This window comes from Schistocerca serialis, chromosome 4 (genome assembly GCF_023864345.2).
Source record: "Schistocerca serialis cubense isolate TAMUIC-IGC-003099 chromosome 4, iqSchSeri2.2, whole genome shotgun sequence".
Lineage (NCBI taxonomy): Eukaryota > Metazoa > Arthropoda > Insecta > Orthoptera > Acrididae > Schistocerca > Schistocerca serialis.
Genome location: NC_064641.1, coordinates 948,847,185 through 948,869,847, shown reverse-complemented (window position 1 = coordinate 948,869,847; position 22,663 = coordinate 948,847,185). Strand labels below are relative to the sequence as shown.

Here is a 22,663-nt window from a genome sequence, read left to right as displayed (position 1 = left end):
AGTTGGACAGATTCCTTGTTTGGATGTAGAAATAAAACACATATATATATACATGCACAACTCACACACACATGGCCACTGTCATCTCTGGGTGCTAAGACCTGAATGTGGTGAGCATCAATCTCAGTTGGAGTGTGTAGTTGAGATATAGAAGACATATGGGGCAAGGAGGGGCAGGGATAGCAGGTGTGGGGTGGGGGAAGATGCTGTAAGGTTTGTTTTGTATTGTTTTAGGGCCCAAAAACAACTGGGGTCATATGCTCCTAAGTCAAAGATACAGAACATGAAGACAGAGTTAAAAGACGACTACACTTCAATCCCAATCAACGTAAGAGAAGACAGCTAAAAACAGGGACGTGGAGAAAGGGCTAAAATACACCATACAGAAACGGAGGTGCAGAACTAAAAATTAACTAGCCTTCGCCATATTGCTATGACGGAAAAAAAATAAAACGAAATGCAGTCAACAGCCCGTGCGTTGTTCACTAAAACAGCCGATAACTCACACAGCAAACCCAAGTGGGAATGTAAACAGCTAAAAAATGGGCATTTCGTCAGGAAATGGCGGACAGTTAAAACTCTGGCGCAATGTCCACAAAATGGTGGGGGAGCGTCACTTAACAAATGGCGATGGCCAAAAAGACAGTGCCCTATACGCAACCTAGTTAAAGTGACCTCCTCCTGGTGGGAGGGCCGGATGTACTCCATGGCCTGCTACAGGACAAAGAGCTCGGCCGTAAATACTGAGCAGTATGCCAGAAGCCGATACCGATAAACGTTGGCACCAATGACGAATGCACACCTAATACCACAGTCAGTCCGAGAGCCATCAGTATACACAAAGGTACTATCGAAGTTCCATGCAAAGGTTGTGAAACTGAAGGCAACAGAGCAAGGCTGGAGTAGTGCCCTTAGGAGGCAAATGAAGGCCAAGGTGAATACAGGCTGCCTCCTGGTGAAGGGTTCACATCCACTGGGAAAGTTGCAGGTAGTGTGAAGTTAAGCAGCCGGAGCAAGTGCTAGAAGTGGATGCCAGGAGCTAACAGAGAAGACGGATGTGCCCCATACTGGTGATCAAAGGAGTTATTGAAGAAGGAGGCATATGATGGGTGGCCATGCTTGGCAGAGAAACCGCATGCATACTTGCTGAGGAGAAAATTATGGCGGTAGGGCAGTACTAGTTCAGCAGCTTCGGCATACAGAGTCTCAACCAGGCTAGTGTAGAAGGCACCAGTGGCCAAACGATGCCACAATGGTGGATAGTAGTATTGAGATGGCATAAGAGGGACAGATGTGCAGATGCATAAACAAAGAACCCATATTCTAGTTTCGAACAGACAGGGGACCGGTGCAAATGGAGGAGGGTCGTTCAATCTGCACCCTAGGAAGTAGCAGTGATCACACATAGGACACTGAAGGACCGTGTACAGCAGGCTGCCAGGTAAGACACATGGGAGGACCAAGAGTGTTTCCTATCGAGCATGAGCCCTAGGAATTTCGTAGTTTCAACGAATGAAAGAGCAACAGGCCCAAGATGTAAAGATGGTGGGAAAACCAGTTGCATCGCCAGAAATTCATACAAACGGTTCTGTCAGTGGATAAATGAAAGACATTTGCGATGCTCCATGAGTAAAGGCGACTGAGACATTGCTGAAGACGCTGCTCAATGAGACAGGTCCGTGGAAAAGATGACAAAGTCGTCAACGAAAAGGGGGCTGCAGATGTCCCGTGAGAGACAGGGCATTACAGGGTTAATGCTAATAGCAAAGAAGATGACGCTCAGGGCGGAACCCGAGGCATACCGCTTTCCTGGATAGAGATGTCCATAAGACAAAACCCACACACATCTTGAAAACTCAGACTTTTAAAAATTCCTCAAGGAAATGGGTAAGGCGGCCATGGAAGCCCCACGTATAGAGAGTACGGAGGGCACCAGTACTCGAGCTGTTGTTCTAGGCCTTCTCCAAATCGAAAAACATTACCACAGTCTGCGATTTCCGCAAAAAAACTATTCATGACATGGGTGGACAAAATGACAAGATGGTCAACTGCAGAACAGTGAGCTCTAAATCCACAATGTGCAGTGGTTAGTAACTTGTGAGACTCGAGCCACCATACCAGCTGGGCATCAATCATACGTTCCATAACCTTGCGAACACAGCTGATGAGAGAGATGGGGTGGTAGCTAAAAGGAAGGTGTTTGTTCTTACCGGGCTTAGGTATGGGTATGACAGTGGGTTCAGCCAGTGTCCAGGAAATGTGCCCTCTGCCCAGTTGCGGTTCTAAATATTAGGCAGAAAGTGCTTACTCGCAAAAGAAAGGTACTGCAACATTTTAATGTGGACAGCGTCTGGCCCTGGGGTGGAGGATCAGGATGAACTGAGAACATGAGCTAGCTCCACCATAGGAAAGGCGGCATTGTGGCACTCACGATTCTGTGAAGAGAAGGTATATCGCCTGAGCCTCTGCTGCTCTTTTCCAGTAGAGGAAGGCAGAGTGATAGTGAGAAGAGCTCAAAATTTCTGCAGACGGCGGCCCAAGGTGTTGAAGATAGCAATAGGGTCCATAATAACATCGTCTGCTACAGTCAGGCCAGAAATTGGGTCCCAGGGAGCCACCCAAGGTTGGCCCGCATGACAGAGGAAGGGGTGTAACTGTTAAAAGAACTAGTGAATGAAATCCAGCAGTTTGCTATCGTAGGATGACGCTTAAAACTGTGGAGAGCACGTCGCCACGCGCGAATTGCGTCGCAGCATGCATGGGACATGGCGTGGTTAACAGGAAGTGCGAGGAATGGAGCGTTCTCAAGCAGTAAGGATAACGTTTGTAAAATATTCCACCTGGTCATCACAACTGGGGAAGGTCGCCAGGGAGGAGTAAAGCCACCATTCAGCCTTAGTAAGCAGCTATTTGGGTGCGTACACAGGCGCGGTAGCAGTCAACAAACGGATTGTACATGTGAAATGGTCGCTTTAGTAGGTGTCTGAAAGAACGGTCCACTCGAGATGATGGGCAAGCTAGGCTGTGCAGAAAAATAGGTCCAAATGGGAATAGGTGTGTGAGGAGTCAGAAAGGAATGTGGGTGCACCTGTGTAAAGGCAGAAGAGGTTAAGTTCATTAAGAAGGTCAGCCAAGAGGGCACCTCTCTGACAGGTTCTGGGAGAACCCCGAAGGGGATGATGTGCATTAAAGTCACCGAATAACAGAAATGGATAAGGTAGCTGCCCAATAAACTGGAGGAAGTCTGCCCTGGTGAGATCAAATGACGGAGGGATATAAATGGTACAAAGGGAAAAAGTCAGGTGAGGAAGGAAAAGGCGAACGGCAGGAGCTTGAAGATGGGTAGTCAGGGAGATGGTTTGACTATGAATATCATCCCATATGAGCAGCATGACTATCCCATGAGATGGAATGCCGACCTCAGGGGAGAAGTCAAAACAGACTGGGAAGAAATGTGAAAGCTCAAAGCGGTTGTGAGGATGCAATTTTGTTTCCTCAAAACCGAGTACAAGGGGACACTGCAATTCTAAAAGCAGCTGTAAATCCTCTTTGTGGGATTGAATGTCACAAACGTTCCATTGGAGGAGAGCCAGGATGAGGAGAAAATGAAGGGGTGTCACCTTGGCGGCTGCCGAGTGCCGGCCAAGACTCTCTGCAACAGGGCACAGAGGCAGGAGTATTCTGCTCCATGAGATCCACAGAAGCATGGGCTTTCTCGTGGTGTCAGTTTGTAGAGGCCAATGCAGAAAAATGGTCGGTGGCGTGTACTGGCAACACAAAGGCTGCTCAGGCAACGGTATCACTGACACCGTTAAAGACGATCTTCGAGTCAGCGAAGGAGAAGAGTGTTTGCCCTTGTTCGACTTCTTCAATCCTTTCTGGGTAGTGGAGAAAGACTCGGGTGTTGGCTGGCTGGAGGTACACAGGAAGTCATCACGGGAGTACTGCTTCTGTCCTTTCTGGCCTGTTGGTTGTGTAGCTGGTGGCTTTGCCCCTTGAAGCGAGAGTTTGATGGCTTGTTGCACAGCTGGACGAGGGAACGGAGATCCTACCTTCACACTGGACGATTTCACAACCTCAGAGCTGAATTTGAGATTGCAAGTCTGCGTGGCCATGTACTTCATGGAGCGAAATGTAACAAGAACAAAACTATAAGTGCCAGACGGTGGAACACAGGATTTGCAACTAGACAGCAACAGGACAATGCTGAGAGGAGGCGGCATGGACGCCATTGCAGATGATACAGCAGGGAGGAGGCGAACAATCACCCCCATGTGCATCCCTACCACAGGTTACACATTTGGCTGGGAGTCGACAACTCTGTCTTGTGCCATTGTCTTTTGGTCATTGACGAGATCCTCCTCCTCTCCACGGACAATGCAGCTTCCCTGCTGGTCATTCCTGGGAGTTTGTAGCAGGAAGTCTTACAGCTGTTACATAATGGGGACTGGGGTGCTTCCCGCACCAAAGCATTGGCTCGCAGAAAAATTTACTGGCCCGGCATGGATCACGAACTGGCGACACTTGGTTGCTGCGTGTCCCCAGCATTGTAGTCTACAGGTGGCTCCCCACTCATCTCTCTCTCCATTGCCTTCAGGTACTCAGCTCTGGGAACACATCTATGTTGATTTTACGGTCTGATTCTGAATGTGTTCCGACAGATTATCCTTGTTATATTTTTGCATTTTCCATATGTGGTCCAGTGCTCCCTCAACCACTACCAGCATCACCCTTCAAGCTCTACGCAAAAAAAATTTCTGTGGAATGTCTTCCAGTTGCCCTCATTTCTGACAATGGACCTCAGTTTCTGTCTCAGGTGTTTTGTGATTGCTTTGTGTGGTCAGGCAGTCATCATTTTCACTCCCCTCCCTTTGGCTTTGGCTCTGGCTCTGAGCACTAGGGGACTTAACATCCCCTCCCTTTCACCAACAATCAAAAATGGAGGCCAAGTGCATGGCTTACACCTTTAAGATCCAGATGAAGAAAATATCTGTAAGACTTTCTCATCAAAGAGGTGTTAAATTTTTTTTTCTGTTGGCCTACTGGACAACTCCTAGTCTCCTATTGGTTCCCATAGCCCATCGGATCTCCACAGGCACCAGCCGAGGAAGCTGCTGCAACTCCTGTGTCCTAGTCTCACACGCCATCACTTTCCAACCAGAGTGCATACCTCTCGTGGGCTCAATGACACAGGAGCAGCCTCAGCTTAAGGCAGTGTCACCTCCACCTTCCACACTGCTGTCAGAAGTTGCCATGCACTCTGACTTGTACTGCCCATCACTGGTTCTGTCATCTTGTGCTCCAATGGGAGGTATTTCAGGTCTCTCCTCACACCAGCCACTTTCGCCCATATCCCCAGGTCTCCGGCAATGGGGGCTGCTTGCTCCCCTTGCCTCAAGGGCTCCCATGGACATGGACACCATTTCCACCTTGTGGCCATCTACAACTCACCCCAAGGATCAGAACGCTCTCCTTAAAGGGGGGAGGGGTACAGTGATCTGCATGGATTCACACCTGAGATCCAAGTGCACAGTCATAAGGCGTGCCACGGATGCCGGCAGACACAGCTAAAATTTTGTCAACCGTCAGAGGCCACCACTCGAGGATGCATGTGCAACCTCTCTTTGGTGAACTCTACTGGCTGCCCAATAGCTTTTAGAGATGGGCTCAGCCAGCTCAAATTCAGTTACATGTTTACCTCTGCATATGTGTTATTGGGAGTCCTTCTGTGGCTAGCGTACCCATTATAATACATTGTTTTCTAGACTTAATAAAGTTTGTTGTGTCAGCCATCATGTCGTGTTCTCTTGTGGGACTAGAACAAAAGAATGTTCCAGCACTGACAGAAGGGAACAGTCACGTGCTATGGAAGTGAGAGAGATCTTTGCGCACTTGTCTCATGGAGTACCACCTACTTATGTTTTGGGGTTACAATAATTTTAAAAAAATATTGTAATTTGTATTTGCTGAGAAACTGAGTGGTTTGTGAAAATGAAGAGAAGAGATGAGGGAAACATTACTTTCTGAATTTGTGCAAGTTTTACAGAATTTGTAACTTTCTTCCTATGGGTTAAAAAGTTCTTTGTGCCATGCTACGAAGTCATTGTTCTGAAACATCCGATTCTGAAATTTGCAGCTCTTTACTGACAGGTAAAAGTTATGATTCTTTGAACATAAGTTCATAGGTTCTATACCTAATCTGGCTACTAATGAGAGAATGAGTTCTGTGAGTAAACATAACAGTACGAACCACACTGAAGAGCCAAAGAAACTGGTACACCTGCCTAATATCTTGTTGGGCTCCCTCGAGCACGCAGAAGTGCCGCAACACGATGTGGCGTGGACTCGACTAATGTCTGAAGTAGTGCTGAAGGGAACTGACACCATGAATCCTGCAGGGCTCTTCATAAATCTGTAAGAATATGTTGGGGTGGAGATCTCTTGTAAACAGCAAGTTGCATCACGTGGAATGATTCTCTTCAGTCATCATTGGTCCCGTTCTTGCAGAATCTTTTTTCGGCCGCCACAATGTTGGAGGTTTGATGTTTTACCGGATTCCTGTTATTCACAGTACACTTGTGAAATGCTCATGTGGAAAAATCCCCCCTTCATTGCTACCTCAGAGATGCTGTGTCCCATCGCTCATGTGCCGACTATAGCACGACGTTCAAATTCAATTAAATCTTAACAACCTGCCATCATAACAGCAGTAACCAATCTAACAACTGTGCCAGACACTTGTCTTATATTGGCATTGCTGACCACAGCACCGTATTCTGTCTGTTTACATATCTCTTTATTTGAATACACACGACTGTACCAGTTTCTTCGGCACTTCAGTGTATAAGAAAGTATATGTCTCTACGTCGTCAACTCTGTGTTAGGGCAAACTTGGTATCAGAATGTGATCACTAAAATGAGAATATAATACAGCCATTTTAGACAAGAACTTGCTTCATTTAGCACCCTCAGTTTGACTTAACAGTACACGCCGCCTCATCTCACAACCGCTGCGCGTCAGTGCCTAATGTGCACTTAAATCTACATAAACAGGGTGGGGAAAACCTACTACTATAAAATCCTCTTTGCAGCGGGTACTTTTCATGCATCTTGCAGACACGTGTTGCAGCCACCCTCTTAAACAGCTTTACTAGGTTGAACCCCATTATGCACTGCTTCAGGGTACACCAAGGTTGAAAGAATCTCACTAAGACCAGTGTGTAAAAAAAGAACTTTCCTGGTCACTGCACATAGTGCATTGTGTGCTGCGAAAATAAGTTATTCCTAATCTCTGGAATGACCCCCCCCCATGAACCATGGACCTTGCCGTGGGAAGGCTTGCATACTTCAGTGATACAGATAGCTGTACTGTAGGGGTGTCTATTGAGAGGCTTGACAAATGTGCGCCTCCTGAAGAGGGGCAGCAGCCTTTTCAGTAGTTGCAGGGGCAACAGTCTGGATGATTGACTTGTAATGCTAACCAAAACGGCCTTGCTGTGCCAGTACTGTGAACGGCTGAAAGCAAGGGGAAACTACAGCCATAATTTTTCCCTGAGGACATGCAGCTTTACTGTATGGCTAAATGATGAGGGTATCCTCTTGGGTAAAACATTCTTGAGGTAAAATAGTCCCCAATTCAGATCTCCGGGTGGGGACTACTCAGGGAGACGCCGTTATCAGAAGAAACAAAACTGGTGTTCTGTGGATTGGAGCATGGGATGTCAGATCCCTTAATCGGGTGGGTAGGTCAGAAAAATTTAAAAAGGGAAATGGATATGTGAAAATTAAATATCGTGGGAATTATTGAAGTTTGGTGGTAAGATGAACAAGACTTCTGGTCAGTTGAATATAGAGCTATAAATACGAAATCAGTAAGTGTAATGCAGGAGTGGGTTTAACAATTAATAAAAAAATAGGAACACGGATAAGGTACTACAAACAGCATAGTGAATACATTATTGTGGCCAAGATACACACATAGACCATGCCTTGTACAAGTTTATATGCCAACTAGCTCCACAGATGATGAAGAGATTGAAGAAATGTGTGATGTGATACAAGAAATTATGCAGATAGTTAAGAGAGATGAAAATTTAATAATCTGGGGGAACTAGAATTCGATGGTAGGAAAAGGAAGAGAAGGAAAAGTAGTAGGTGAATATGTGCTGTGAGTAAGGAATGAAAGAGTACGCCTCCTGGTAGAATTTTGCACAGAGCATTACTCAATCATAGCTAACACTTGGTGTAAGATCCATGACAGAAGGTTGCATATGTGGAAGCTTTAATATAGATTATATAATGGTACAGACAGAGATTTAGGAACCTGGTTTTAAATTGTAAGACATTTCCAGGGGCAGATGTGGACCACAATTTATTGGTTATGAACTGTAGATTGAAATTGAAGAAACTGCAAAAATGCAGGGATTTAAGGAGATGGGATCCAGATAAACTGAAAGAACAAGAGGAAAGAGATACAGTAGAGGAAGAATGGGTAGCTTTGAGAGATGAAATAGGGAAGGCATCAGAGGATCAAGTAGGTAAAAAGACGAGGTGTAGTAGAAATCCATGCATAACTGAAGAGATATTGGATTTAACAAATGAACGGAGAAAATTTAAATCTTTAGTAAATAAAGCAGATGAAAAGTAATATGAACGTCTCAAAAATGAGATAGACAGGAATTGCAAAATGGCTAGGCAGGGATGGCTAGAGGACAAATGTAAGAATATACAGGTGTATACTGCTAGGGGTAAGATAGGAAAGGAAAAATAGAACCACCTGTGAATATAAAAAGCTCAGATGGAAAACCAGTTCCAAGTAAAGAAGGGAAAGCAGAAAGGTAGGAGTAGTATATAGGGTCTATACAAGGGCAGTGTACTTGAGAGCAATATTATAGAAATGGAAGAGGACTTAAATCAAGATGAAATGGGATATATGATAATGCATGAAGAATTTGGCAGAGTACTGGAAGACCTAAGTCGAAACAAGGCCCCAGGACAAGACAACATTCCATTAGAACTACTGGTAGCCTGACAAAGCTCTCCCATTTGGTGAGCAAGATGTACGAGACAGGCGAAATACCCTAAGACTTCAAGACCCTCAGACTCATGCCCCGTCCTCACAGCTTTACTTCTGCCAGTACCCCATCTCCTACCTTCCAAACTTTACAGAAGCTATCCTGCGAACCTTGCAGAACTAGCACTCCTGAAAGAAAGGATATTGCGGAGACATGGCTTAGCTTGGGAATGTTTCCAGAATGAGATTTTCACCCCACAGTGGAGCGTGCACTGATATGAAACTTGAGTCGTGCTTGGGTAGCTCAGACGGTAGAGCACTAGCCCACGAAAGGCAAAGGTCCCGAGTTCGACTCTCAGTCCGGCACACAGTTTTAATCTCCCAGGAAGTTTCATATCAGCACACACTCCGCTGCAGAGTGAAAATATCATTCTGGGAACATCCCCAAGGCTGTGGCTAAGCCATGAGGTACTGGCAGAAGTAAAGCTGTGAGGTCAGGGCGTGAGTCATGCTAGGGTAGCTCAGATGGTAGAGCTCTTGCCCGCGAAAGGCAAAGGTCCTGAGTTCGAGTCTCGGTCCGGCACACATTTTTAATCTGCCAGGAAGTTTCATATCAGAGCACACTCCACTGCCGAGTGAAAATCTCATTCTAGTTTCTGCTTTGCCATTTTGTGCTTCTTGTCAACCTTTTTGTTTTTCTTTTATGATGTCTGTATTTCTTTTACCTGCTTCATCACCATTTTCATGTTTTCTCTTTTCTTTAGTTAGATTTTGTGCATTATCCCAGGATTCCTATTGGGTTTTCTCTTTTTCCGCGTTTGATCTTCTGCGGCTTTTACTATTTCATCTCTCAATCTACTCAGTCAGCTTCTATTTTATTCCTTTCCCATTTTAATCAATCATTGCCTAATGCTCTGAATAAATATTTCAACAACCTTGGTTCTTTCAGTTTATGCATGTCCTTTCTCCTTAATTTTGTTACCTTTCTGCAATTTCTTCAATTTTAATCTGTAGTTAATCATGAATGAATTATTTTTAGAGTCCCCTTGGAAATGTTTTGGAGTTTCAAATATATGTATAGCCGTTATGTAATATGTCTGTATCTTTCTAGAATCTCCAGGCCTCTTTCGTGTATATAATCTATCTACTAAAGCTCATCTACAGAAAATCAAACAATGGAAAATCCAGGATGGAATGTAACAATATTATGGAAAGGAAAGTTGCTACTCACCGCATAGCGGAGATGCTCAGGGACAGATATGCACAGCAAAAAGATGGCCACAAATAAATAAAGCTTTCAGCCATTAAGGCCTTCATCAACAATACACACACACAAACCATAGTGGTTTCAGGTGTGTGTGTGTGTGTGTGTGTGTGTGTGTGTGTGTGTGTGTGTGTGTGTGTGTCTGTGTGTTGTTGTTGATGAATGCTTTAATGGCCGAAAGTTTTATTTATTTATGACAGACTTTTTATTGTGCCCATCTGTGATTCAGCATCTCCACTATATCATCTTCAGAAAAAGTATTTATAAAATACATTATAAGGTTTTGAACAATATGTCAATTCAGTCCGAATGAGACAAGCATACATTAAACACAATTCTCACTCCCTTATGTACGCAACAGAGGATAAATATAATAGAGGGAAACATTCCACGTAGGAAAAATATATCTAAAAACAAAGATGATGTGACTTACCAAATGAAAGTGCTGGCAGGTCGACAGACACACAAACATACACACAAACATACACACAAAATTCAAGCTTTCGCAACAAACTGTTGCCTCATCAGGAAAGAGGGAAGGAGAGGGAAAGAGGGAAGGAGAGGGAAAGACGAAAGGGTGTGGGTTTTAAGGGAGAGTTTAAGGAGTCATTCCAATCCCGGGAGCTGAAAGACTTACCTTAGGGGGATAAAAGGACGGGTATACACTCTCTCACACACACACACACACACACACACACACACACACACACACATTGTGTCTGTATATGTGTGGATGGACGTGTGTGTGTGTGTGTGTGTGTGTGTGTGTGTGTGTGTGTGTGTGTGTGTGTGCGCGCGCGAGTGTATACCCGTCCTTTTATCCCCCTAAGGTAAGTCTTTCAGCTCCCGGGATTGGAATGACTCCTTAAACTCTCCCTTAAAACCCACACCCTTTCGTCTTTCCCTCTCCTTCCCTCTTTCCTGATGAGGCAACAGTTTGTTGCGAAAGCTTGAATTTTGTGTGTATGTTTGTGTGTCTGTCGACCTGCCAGCACTTTCATTTGGTAAGTCACATCATCTTTGTTTTTAGATATACAGAGGATAAATACTAATATATGGTGTGCGAGATAGTGAGGTGGATTCTAAGCCATCTGTTACGTTTTCTGTCCTGGTTAATAATGAATTTTTTCCCCTTTCTCCGCTAGACTTTCAAAACTCATCATACTGTAAATATGAGACATTATTGACATTCCAAAAGTGCAATTAAGCTCGACCTCCAATTTAGATTCATTGTTCAGTACATTCTTCTCAGTGTGCTGATTCCAAGAACAAAAGTTTGTGGCCGTACAGCATGTTAAATAGAACTTACAGTTCATTAAAGTTAAAACTGTAGTTTGATGTATGTAAAACTTCAGTGGGCTTATTCGAATAATTCCATATAATGACCCACACCAATAGAAGGCTAAGCATTCTGACTTTCTTGCAACATATTTAAAATCACCCAAAGCTAATTATCTTCCAAAATAACTGGACTTGAAGTTTAGAGCCACTTCCAACTTCCATTGCAGATTTTGTCACAATAATTGTTAGATTCCGAACTTTGACTACGTACCTTCATTACCTTAATTTTTTTCTACAAAATGACATACAGCATTAATTAATTAGCTAGCTAATCAATAATTTCATAAGATTTGCTATGATTCACAATATGGAACTCGTACATGTAAACAAGTGAATCCACAACACATAAGAATAATAATATCCGTGTATTTTTCAAAGTTCTGACCAGCAACATTGTACATAAGCCAGAATTGCAATTGTTCTTTTAGTTCATCCAAACCAGTAAAATCCAGCCTAGCCAGTTTTCAAAGTATTATATAGTCTGGAAAATAACAAGTTTGTTGTCATACCTACACATAAATAGTTATATTTTACTCAAAATTAGTTCATGATTGAACAGCCCATGAGTAAGATCTATGTCGGGTCATCTCTCAGTTATGCACCTTTTGTAAATGAAAACATTCACACTCATAACTGTGAAACTCAATACTATTAACACGTAAAATCTTTGGAGTGATTACAGTACTTCAAATTAAGCAACACTTTAATTGAATTGTGCTGTGATTAATGTGAGTGTGGAATGTCACTGTCAGTGAAACAAGTTATTGTCAGACAGCGAGAAGCTCATTATGGACTACATTACCTGAACTGCCACATGTAATCATTTTCAATAAATTACTGCAAGACAGTGTTAAATGAAAACTGTGGCTTTTTTTGTGTAAATGTGAATCATGTTTCTGTTTTGCAATCCAACAATTAACTTCACCACTGTAGTGTTATGTGCTGATCTGGTTCAATGCACCTATAAATTTTTGTAGTTGATAAATTGGTCACCATTACTATTAACCAATCTTAGTGAAGAATAAATGTGTGTTTTCTTACAAACTAAACTGAGGTGTCGTGTACATCTCAGAGCGAACACCATCCCACACTGATGTAGACTTCCAGCTTTGCAGTGATCGATAGTAGGGGAGTGGAGGTACTGAGGAGAAACTACGAGAATCAGTCAGCGTCAGTACAGGTGGTCATCTACATTAGTTGTATTACAATGTACATGCCAAACTGACATCGGTGCACATAATTTACAGCAGATGTTGAAAATAGTCACAAGTTTTTTTTGCAGCTGAATTCCACACATATACGACACAATCATAAGTGTAGCACAGGCCATACTACTTTGTGTGCCCACTGATAGGCAGCTCGGTGTTCACGGGCACAGGTCAGCAGAGGCGAGCAAATGGCTGACATGCAAGCAGTGCGGCAGTTGGGCTACAGTGTACTACACTGGCCGAGAGCCTGCAGGTAACTCTGGCCTGGCGTCTGGCGCACGTACAGAATGCCTGCCCGAGCAGTGCCCATGTGCAAGCAAGTTGATAGTCCAGAATGAGATTTTCACTCTGCAGCAGAGTGTGCGCTGATATGAAACTTCCTGGCAGATTAAAACTGTGTGCCCGACCGAGACTCGAACTCGGGACCTTTGCCTTTCGCGGGCAAGTTGATAGTCACCTGGCAGTGCCCACAACCTACAGGGCTTTGTTGCAACAGCCTACCACAGTGTTTCCAACCAGAACCTGTACTCTTCAGACCTGCCAGAATGTCAGAGAAAATAAGTAACAATATTGTGGCAGTCAGTATCCTAAATGTCATACTTTGACCTCAGACTAGACATTTCATTAATGTAACTTTTTCAGATGTAAACCCGAGAGCTGTATATTAGCGCAACTTGCCGAGAAAGACGAAGAGGTTGCAGATATATCGTGTGTGTCACAAATTATGTAATTCACTCACAATTTAGATAGTGATACCATGTAATACCAACTGCAAAATACAAATACTGTAAAACAGTCCTTTTATTATCTCATCTCTGTACTTAAATTGAAGGCAAAGAGGAGTAGGCAGTTTTTACAGGAATGTTGTAAATGACTCGATTATACACATGTGAATTTTTGAAACATAACTACAATTGAAATTAAAGATTCTTGTAGGTATAATTAGGTGAACTAAAAGCTGTTCTGTTTTGTGACTACAACATATATGTCAGCATATGTACATTCAGTAATTATACATCATGTCAAATATTCAACAATACACCGTTCTTCACACTATCTAATCTATGTTGTCACAGACTAGCCTGTAAAACTCACAATTTGTCTCAAACTAAACACAAAATTTCATTAAAGAAATTTCAAATCACTGAGAACATTGGCAAACTGCTAACACTTACACATTCGTCTGTGTTACACAGTTTTTGTAGTCTTTTCTCTCATTTTTCTCAAATAGATGTCCACCAAATGAGAAAACGCATAAAGACACAACTTTTCAGAAATTTGATGCACTAAGCAGCTACAATTCAGTTGTATAAAATTAATATCCATACCACACACAACATATTCCAGTATCACTGTCATTTTACAATTGAAATCATCATATGTTTTAATTAAAACAATGGAAGCTCCAGGTAGGAGTATATTTTAATTAAACAATTAACTGAAACACAATAAAATATTAAAATATTTTCCTCATGAGAGTTTAGCATATTAATCACAGAAGAATATCCTGCAATCACAATGGTGAGATCTTGCACTAAATTTGTAAATTTCCTGTGTGTTATTTTGCAAATATAATAGGTGTAAGTGATTAACAGTATCTGGATCTACTTCGGATCTAAAATACTGGAAGTGATATCTCAGTTTAAAACATTTCTATAACAAAAAGAAAAAATAACAATACAACTGAAAAAAAAAATTTTTTTCGAAAATTTAAACAGTGAAAAAGTAATAACATTATTAAGATTATTAATAATAGCAGTTAACAGATAAAAATTCTAATAAAAAACATTAGTATAAATACTGATTCAAAAGTATCACACGTTATAAACTAGATAATCAAAATTTAAAACTGAATATTTAACGTATCAATACATTAATACAAATAATAATATGGCTTTATAAATTAAATATGAGGACCATTCATACATGGGTCAGAATACACAGGTTTTTTTACGGAAAGCTTTTGTAGTGACTGCTGACAATACAGTCACCACATTTTTTTTTAACACAATATGGTCAGCCACTAGAAATATCAAGGCTAAAAATGGTGGATGGTCTAGTTGCTCACAGAACACTGCTTAACTATCTGAAATTCTTTGTAGATTCATTAAATATTTTACAGAAACATGATAGGGTCAAATCAACCAATTCTGGTTAAAGCTTGGATCTGGATATTCCAGATTTCTCTGACTTATAATATTTGGCAGTACCTGTGCAATTGTCAAGTACTGCAAATTCTAAGAGCTCTTGACAAGCCAGTTATTTGTTGTTGATACTTCAAAATATTAAAATTTCTGATTTCCCAAATTTTTTTGAGGAATAAAACGAAATATAACTCCAAAACTATTGACTCTATTGATCTGATGGTACTGTCATTTTAAAGGTGATGACCAATGCTTTGGTTTGATATGCAACACAACACTACTGTGAAATTAACTTCATCATGCAAATATTCAAAAATTTTGGTTTTTTATAATGTAAAACACACTCATCATAATTTTTTCAGAAAAGTATGGTTTAAATGAAAATTAATTTTATAAATAATATGGTAACAGACTGATTTTTGTCATCAATTCAGTTAAAAAGTATGAATTTGTTGTAGTACATTTATTTTACGATACAACTAGTTTTTCCACTTAGAGGTACAGAAACGAATGTACATAACATCCACAAAAGAGAGTGTAGGTTCCACAAACGTTTGATAAATGTAATTTTTTTAATGTAATTTTTGTATAATGAAGTAAATTTTTTAAGTATCTATTGTGTTACATATCAAATTAAAGTTTATTTATTGTGTTACATCTCGAAGTTTAAAACCAGGAAATTTACAATGACATCAGCCACAACTTCCTAGCATCAATAGCTTTGAGTTTACAGACATTTTTATTCCAATGCGCTCTCAGAACAATGAGCAGATTTCATTTCTTCAAGTTTGAAAAACAAATGATCTTTGCATCAAAGCAGTATGAATTTTTGTTTGCTCTATTGGTACAGAAAATAAACAATAAATATCTAACCTATGAGGGCTAAATCCTTGGTTGATTTAATATGGGCTGACCCAGTACCACAGTTGCCAAAACACGCATCTGTACATTCTTTTGACATGTGATGGTGCAAAATGGTACAAGCTAGGTAGTACATCAACTGCTTCCAATTGTTCTCACAACACGCTAATTTATGTGAACTCTTAGTTATAGTGAGTGCTGCTCTGCTGTGGTACTGCATTGGGAATACACTGATCATCAGGGGGAAAATCCTTCAAAAGCATCTGAATTTTAAACGATTACTTAGGCATCATCCGAATGTATTAGTGTACAGCACAAAACCAAGTTGGGATCCATATAAGTCCTCACTTAAAATATAATTTTTATTAAAGTATCTGCAATCATATAATGATTTACATAATGAAATTTTCAAAAAATGCTGAACATAAAATATTCATTCCACATATCCCAGACATCATAAGCTTAACTACGTATGTTAATTCTTTTCCTTTTACAAAGGGGAGAGGAAGCAGAACACAAGCATGTAGGCAATGTCTTTACTGCAGTATTACAATTTCTGACGAGTTCATGTGGAGTCTAGAGTGCACCTTTTACCAATTCTACAGTAGTATTCTGGTACATCAAAAGCTCTGATGAATGAAAAGTAAAATCAAAGGTAGGATTGTGCTTAATAATACGTAAGCAAAGCCAATCATCTAATGACCCCTGTACATTATATCCTCATGAGAATTTATCATTGCAATTTAATACCTTTTTAAGAAAAAGCTCTGTGATGCAAACCATTCCAACTTTTCAAATGTTAGTGCCTTTTTATTTTAGATTGCTGACCATATTAACTCCTTCTCATTGACCTGCCCAAGTCAAAAAATTTAAGGAATGCTGTTTACCTGTAGTAGACACACACACACACACACACACACACACACACACATTCAAAGACAATACTGCAATTAAATCACAGTGGCGGAAGATGTCCAAATTTCTAGTGCATGGAAGCAGGTATTATCTATCACTCACTCTACAAAACTTTTATCTATCACTCACTCTATAGAACTTTCATAATCCCCATCACTTCAGACTGTTCACTTATAACTAATGAATGTAAAATTAAACACTAATGATTACTGTTTATCTGTACATTGTAATTCATTTCGTTACAGTCTCCATGGAATACAAGTGGATCAGAATACAACAGGAAATAGTTTTGTTAATTCTTTCCTCAAACTATATTGCTAGAACAGAACAAATCTACTACACAAATCACTTAAAACAGTGAGTGAGTTCAGTAAGTAACACACACTTAAGGGTTGGTCAAATGAAACAATTTGTAAAAATTTTGTAAGCAAAACTTTTGTTGATTATCTACACAGATTCCTGAAACCTGTTACTGTGATGTTTGCACAATTTTGCACAGAAATGGGCATGGTCACACAATAGGCAATCCAACAATGTAAAGAAGAAGTCTGATGATTTTATACTCTAACAACAATTTTGGTACGAAAAACAACTGCAAAAATTTCAATAAACACTGACCAGATTGTTCATCAAAGTAGTGGTATCACTGACAACATTAAAATACTTTTTGCAGCAGTGCCAGATCAGACATGAAATGGCACAGCGAATGTACTGCCAGCAAAAACACAAATGTTGTGCACACTTCATAGAGAGGATTTCACAGTCTTTAGCAAAATGAAGCTTTACTTGCATTCTAGTGAAATTTATTTTGTGTAATAGTAGGTTTTCATAAAAATAACAGTTTACTATGTGAACTCCACTCAAGAACACAAATAAAAATGGACCAGATATGAATGAAGATACAACTGCAATAAAGATTTTCTCCATCTTCTCCTCCCCATAAGTGCAAGGAAGCAAACTACAAAGCTGCTAAATTAAGATATAGCAAAATAAATACTGAAAATACAAGTAGATTTTATTATATATTACAGCACTTCAAGATGGTTCCAGTGTGATGCGGAAATCAGCTTGGAAGTAGTCAGTCAATACAAAACACCACGTCCAGTCATTCGAAAGTTCAAGGACATAAAAAAAGAGGTATCCAAGGATGCATTTGAGTAGATAGCCTTGAATTTGTTGCTTGAAAGAGTATAAGATAATACAATGGTAACACAACAGGCAAAAAATCTGTCAAATAGTGAGTTTATGTGGCTGTATTGTAATAACTGAAGTAAAAAAATTAATAATTAGTGTATGTAATGAGAAATATGTACCTCATGGACGTATAATGTTCACCAGATGTAGAAGGATCATCCAAGTCAATGTAAATGAAATTTCTGCATAAGAGTCAATGAAATTTCACTGTTCGCTACACAGATATTTTCCTCTATAAGTTACAAAATGAAAGAATCTTTTGAGACACTATAGCACATCGAACTTGCTACAGCAGCTCTGCCAGCTTAAGGGTTTCACATTTTCATTGTTTTAGAAGCAGTTATGATAACAATAAAAGCCCACGTGATTACTGATATGAAACAGTACTACAATTGAAGTGTATGACCAGGAATAAAACAGTACCAATGCATACTCATTATTTACTGAGTGATCTTTGTCATTCTCATTCAGAAGATGAAAGTGACAATAATTGCAACATCATTCAACACTTAGCTTAACTACACAATTAGTGACTAATGACATCTCTGACAAAAGAGCAATAAATTATCTGCAATAGCATGCTAATCTGTATGCACCTTTTTTCACAGGAATTGGGCTCATGGCAGAAGATCAAATGAATAAACAGTTATCTTTGACAACCTTCAATTAATGATAACAATTTCATAAATATGTTGTGTGATGAATATTTTCTATCATTTTGACTGTGGTTTGCACAACACTTTATCAATACTGAAAATTACACAATCATGCAATTAGGGTGCTGGAAAAGACAGATTGCTGGAATGAAAATAAAGTGGGAAATATGAACACACATTTGACAATGATCAGCTGCACTCAACGAACTTAATGAATGAGCATGGGAATTTATATAACCCTTATCATGAACACTCACCAACTTCTAACACTTAGAAAGAACCTTGCATGGGTTTCAAAAGTAATACTTAATACAAAACAGAATCTTGTTACTAAATAATAATAATAATAATAATAATAACATAAGAAAATAATATTTTTAGGACTGTTTACCTCAATTATTAGGAAAAAAGCATGCCAAAAGTAATGGGGAAATTTACCTCCCAGTGCTTCAGTAGGTGTACCTAGTAACCACATACAAAATCTCTGTTAAAGATTGGAGAAAAGCTAGTTCCTCTGCAGTTGATCCAAAATTAGCAGAGCAGCCCCTTACAAGAATAAAAGAAAGAGTGAAAACACCACAGGAACAGGTTTGCCATCATAGAACTGTGAATTCAACCATCACTGAAATTCTAAGAGCAAATACGACATGGTGGGAAATATTAACTGAGAGCAATAAACAACAAAAGTGAAATACAGCGTCACTTCACATTGTAAAACAGAATATACCTATAATGGAACTGAATTAGTAAGAAGAGGGATGTAATTCTGTACTACATCTTAGATGTCATTGTAAAAGAACTGTTTCATAACTTAACCATGAGTGCAGAGTCAAATTAGAACTGTGATAATATAAACATTCCATTGTAACACTCACTATGGGCTTTTAATCATAATTTACAAAACCCATTAACCATGAAAAATAAAATTCTAATAAATATCTCAGAAAAAATTGCTGATTTAAAACCAATAATATTATTTCAGCTCTGCAGATATTGTTATGACAATGTGTAGTACATCTGTGGAAACACACACACACACACACACACACACACACACACACACACACACACAAGCACACACAAAAGATCTGGCAGTATGAATGCCAAAAAGCGCACAGTTTACTGCATATAAAATACTTTCACTATACTGATAATAAAATTCTTTTTAACTATAACAAGTCAGTGAATAAGCTAAAACATTTTTACATCAGTCATCTGGCAATATGCCAGAGAGAGTGGGGGAAGAGGAATGATGTTCAATGTAACTCAGTACACAAAATAAAAAATAATGTTTTGAAGTTGTAAGTGCTGTCAGACATCTACTACATCTTCGTCAAATGCATACTGGGAGTTCAGCACATAGCTTTGTCTCTTCTTCCTTGAGGTAACAATTTCTATCTTCCTTTCAAGTATCCCATTATCTTCAACCGAGCTCTCCAGAACTTCCTTAAAACAAGGATAAAAAAATTGTGTTAGGTAAATGAATCCTATCAGGCATTACTGTTAGGCAGTTTTTCAATATCATAGTTACTAATATTGAGCCTACCTTTTATATTTGAAGATAAATTTCACTACAAATGTTCAAAAAATGTACATACTGATCTACCACTTAAAAAAATGGGCTTGTTTTGAGCTGGTGTAGCAGACAGAAAATTAGTAACAAATCAATAACACACTTGTGAATGTTCAATATTTTATTCTGTTAATAACTATTCCTTTTTATTTGGCAGGTTGTCTTCTAGCAATGAACAGAAAATAATCAACAAAAGGTCCAGATGAAACGTGAAAAAATTACTTTGGAATAAATATGACTGACAACAAACAAATGCTTACTAGCTTTCCACATTGGTTTAGTACATATGTAATTCAATGGTTTCTGCAGCTGAATATTTATAGAACATTTTTTGTTAGGCAGACACATAGAAGCTTATTCATTTGTGTCATTCTTGTGTATGTAATGTCATCAACGGCTAGCAGCACTGACCTCCTTTATTAATAAAGGGACGTGTTAACATATACTGCCATCAAGATATTATTAACATTTAGAATGAGTAAAGGTAACTACTGACTGTATAGTTGAGCCACTGATCAGACAACAGGTACAAAAATGGGACTGCAAATGTGGCTGATGTTTCGGACAATGTCCTCCTTGAAGGCTAACTCGTATAAGCAAATAGACGTACGTGGCTACATTGTCACTGCGATGCAGTTTTGTATAAGTTAGGTCTGAAGAAATTTCAACATTTTCAATAATGCGGTTACCTCTACTCCTTCCCCTATTTGTATTCTGTTCGTGACTTTGCAGTATGTCACGGTATTATTAATATGTGGACAAAAAATTCCACGCATTTGGGATTACTACAGGAGAGTTAACCTACTCACATTTTGCCATGATTAAATCTAACAAAACTGAAACAACCAGAAATTTTTTAGTTTATCAGAAAACTATAATTTTCTGACCTTGTGTCGCAGGGTTTCAGAACTGTAGGAACCCCAGACAGTTGATTGTGTTGTATGTATACAGGGGTTTTTCAGACTAGGCAACTCTCCTTACAATCCACAAAATAATATCTGAACAAAACTCTGAAGTACTAGTGTAAGACCAAAATAAATGTCCCTCGCAAATGACTTGCAATCCCAAAGCATTCTTGGCAAAGTCCCTGAGGAACCATTACTCCTAAAAAGCAGTGGAGATCGCTTAACACTACGGACTACGGACTAAAAGCTGTCCGAGATTTGATACTGACAACAGTAAGATTTTTGGTGTAAATGTAAGAACAGATGCTGCAGCCATGTTTAAAATCTTGACATATTAAGAGGATGAACTACTGGGGTATTTATCACCAAAATCTGCCATGATAGAAATTAAAACTGCACAGGAGATCCCTGGGCAAGAGTCAGTAGCATGGTGAGCAAAACCTTGTAACATGGTCCATTTCAACAGGGAGATTCAACACCTCTCTCCTCCTTGCAGCAAGTACATGAAAACTTTTAGTCGTCACGTTGATAATACATAGGTTTTCCAATCAGACTGTCATTACTGAAACAGACTTTAGTCATCCATCCATTGACAGGAAAAATTACAGTTTTATAAGTGATGAGCATGGCAAATACATCCTGCAAAAAAACTATATGTTGTCTCCAAAAATATTATTAGAACAGATGGCACGGAAGATGATTCATGACCGAAATGTATTTTGCATCTAATGGCAACACGTACCCCTAATCTCTTTAAGAACACCCAAACTGAAACTTGTGTCAGTGACTACGAGACAACTGTACCAACAACAATATCAGTAGCTGTAAATAAATGAAGACTACTGTACAGAGGTGTAAAACAAAGCATAGGTTTACAGATAGAGAGATGCTGAATGAAACATGTTTGGCTGTCAACAGGACAATACATTTAGTCTTCAATCACTGTTATAGCAGAATCATGTGGGAAGACTTCTCACAAAAACCAAACAAATTCTGGTCATACATGAATGCAGTCAGTGTCACCAAAATTAGCGTCCAGAGACTCATAGATGACACAGGATCTGAATTTGAGGGTAGGAAAATAAATGCAGAGATAATGTAACCTGATTTAAAATCTCACTTTACAAAGAAACATACAGAAATATGCCCAAACAAAGCTTCAGGGCCCAATGGAATTCCCATGAGTTTCTCTACAGATTTTGCAGCAGAGCCATTCTCTTCACTACAACATACCACAGATCCATGAAAACAGAGCTGTGCCCAGTCAGTGGATGACACCAGAGGACACATCTACAGGAATGGCAGCAAAAGTGATGCACAAAACTATCCTCCAGTTTTACTGACCTCCGTCAGCTGTAAAATTTTAGAACAGTTTCTAGCTAAAATACAATATCTTGAACAGAATGACCCACTCAATGCCAACCAGCACAGATTCCAAAAATACTGATCATATGAAACCCAACTTCCACTTTCCTAACACGGCTTCATGAAAGCCATGGATTAAGGTAATCAATTACATGCAGTATTACTTCACTTCTGAGATACCATACTGACACTCTTACAATCTTGTCTGACTGAGTTTAATAAAG

The 22,663-nt window shown here is 39.7% G+C and overlaps 1 protein-coding gene across 1 annotated transcript in view; it reads right to left on the bottom strand.

The window, feature by feature from the left end:
• Nucleotides 1-19,391: 19,391 nt before the first annotated feature.
• LOC126473606 (F-actin-uncapping protein LRRC16A) overlaps nt 19,392-22,663 on the bottom strand; it is a 517,910-nt gene continuing 514,638 nt past the window's right edge. The window contains exon 35 of the mRNA XM_050100768.1: nt 19,392-20,042. Within this exon, the coding sequence (XP_049956725.1) occupies nt 19,908-20,042 (135 nt within the window). The 3' untranslated portion in view covers nt 19,392-19,907. The remainder of the gene's footprint in view (nt 20,043-22,663) is intronic.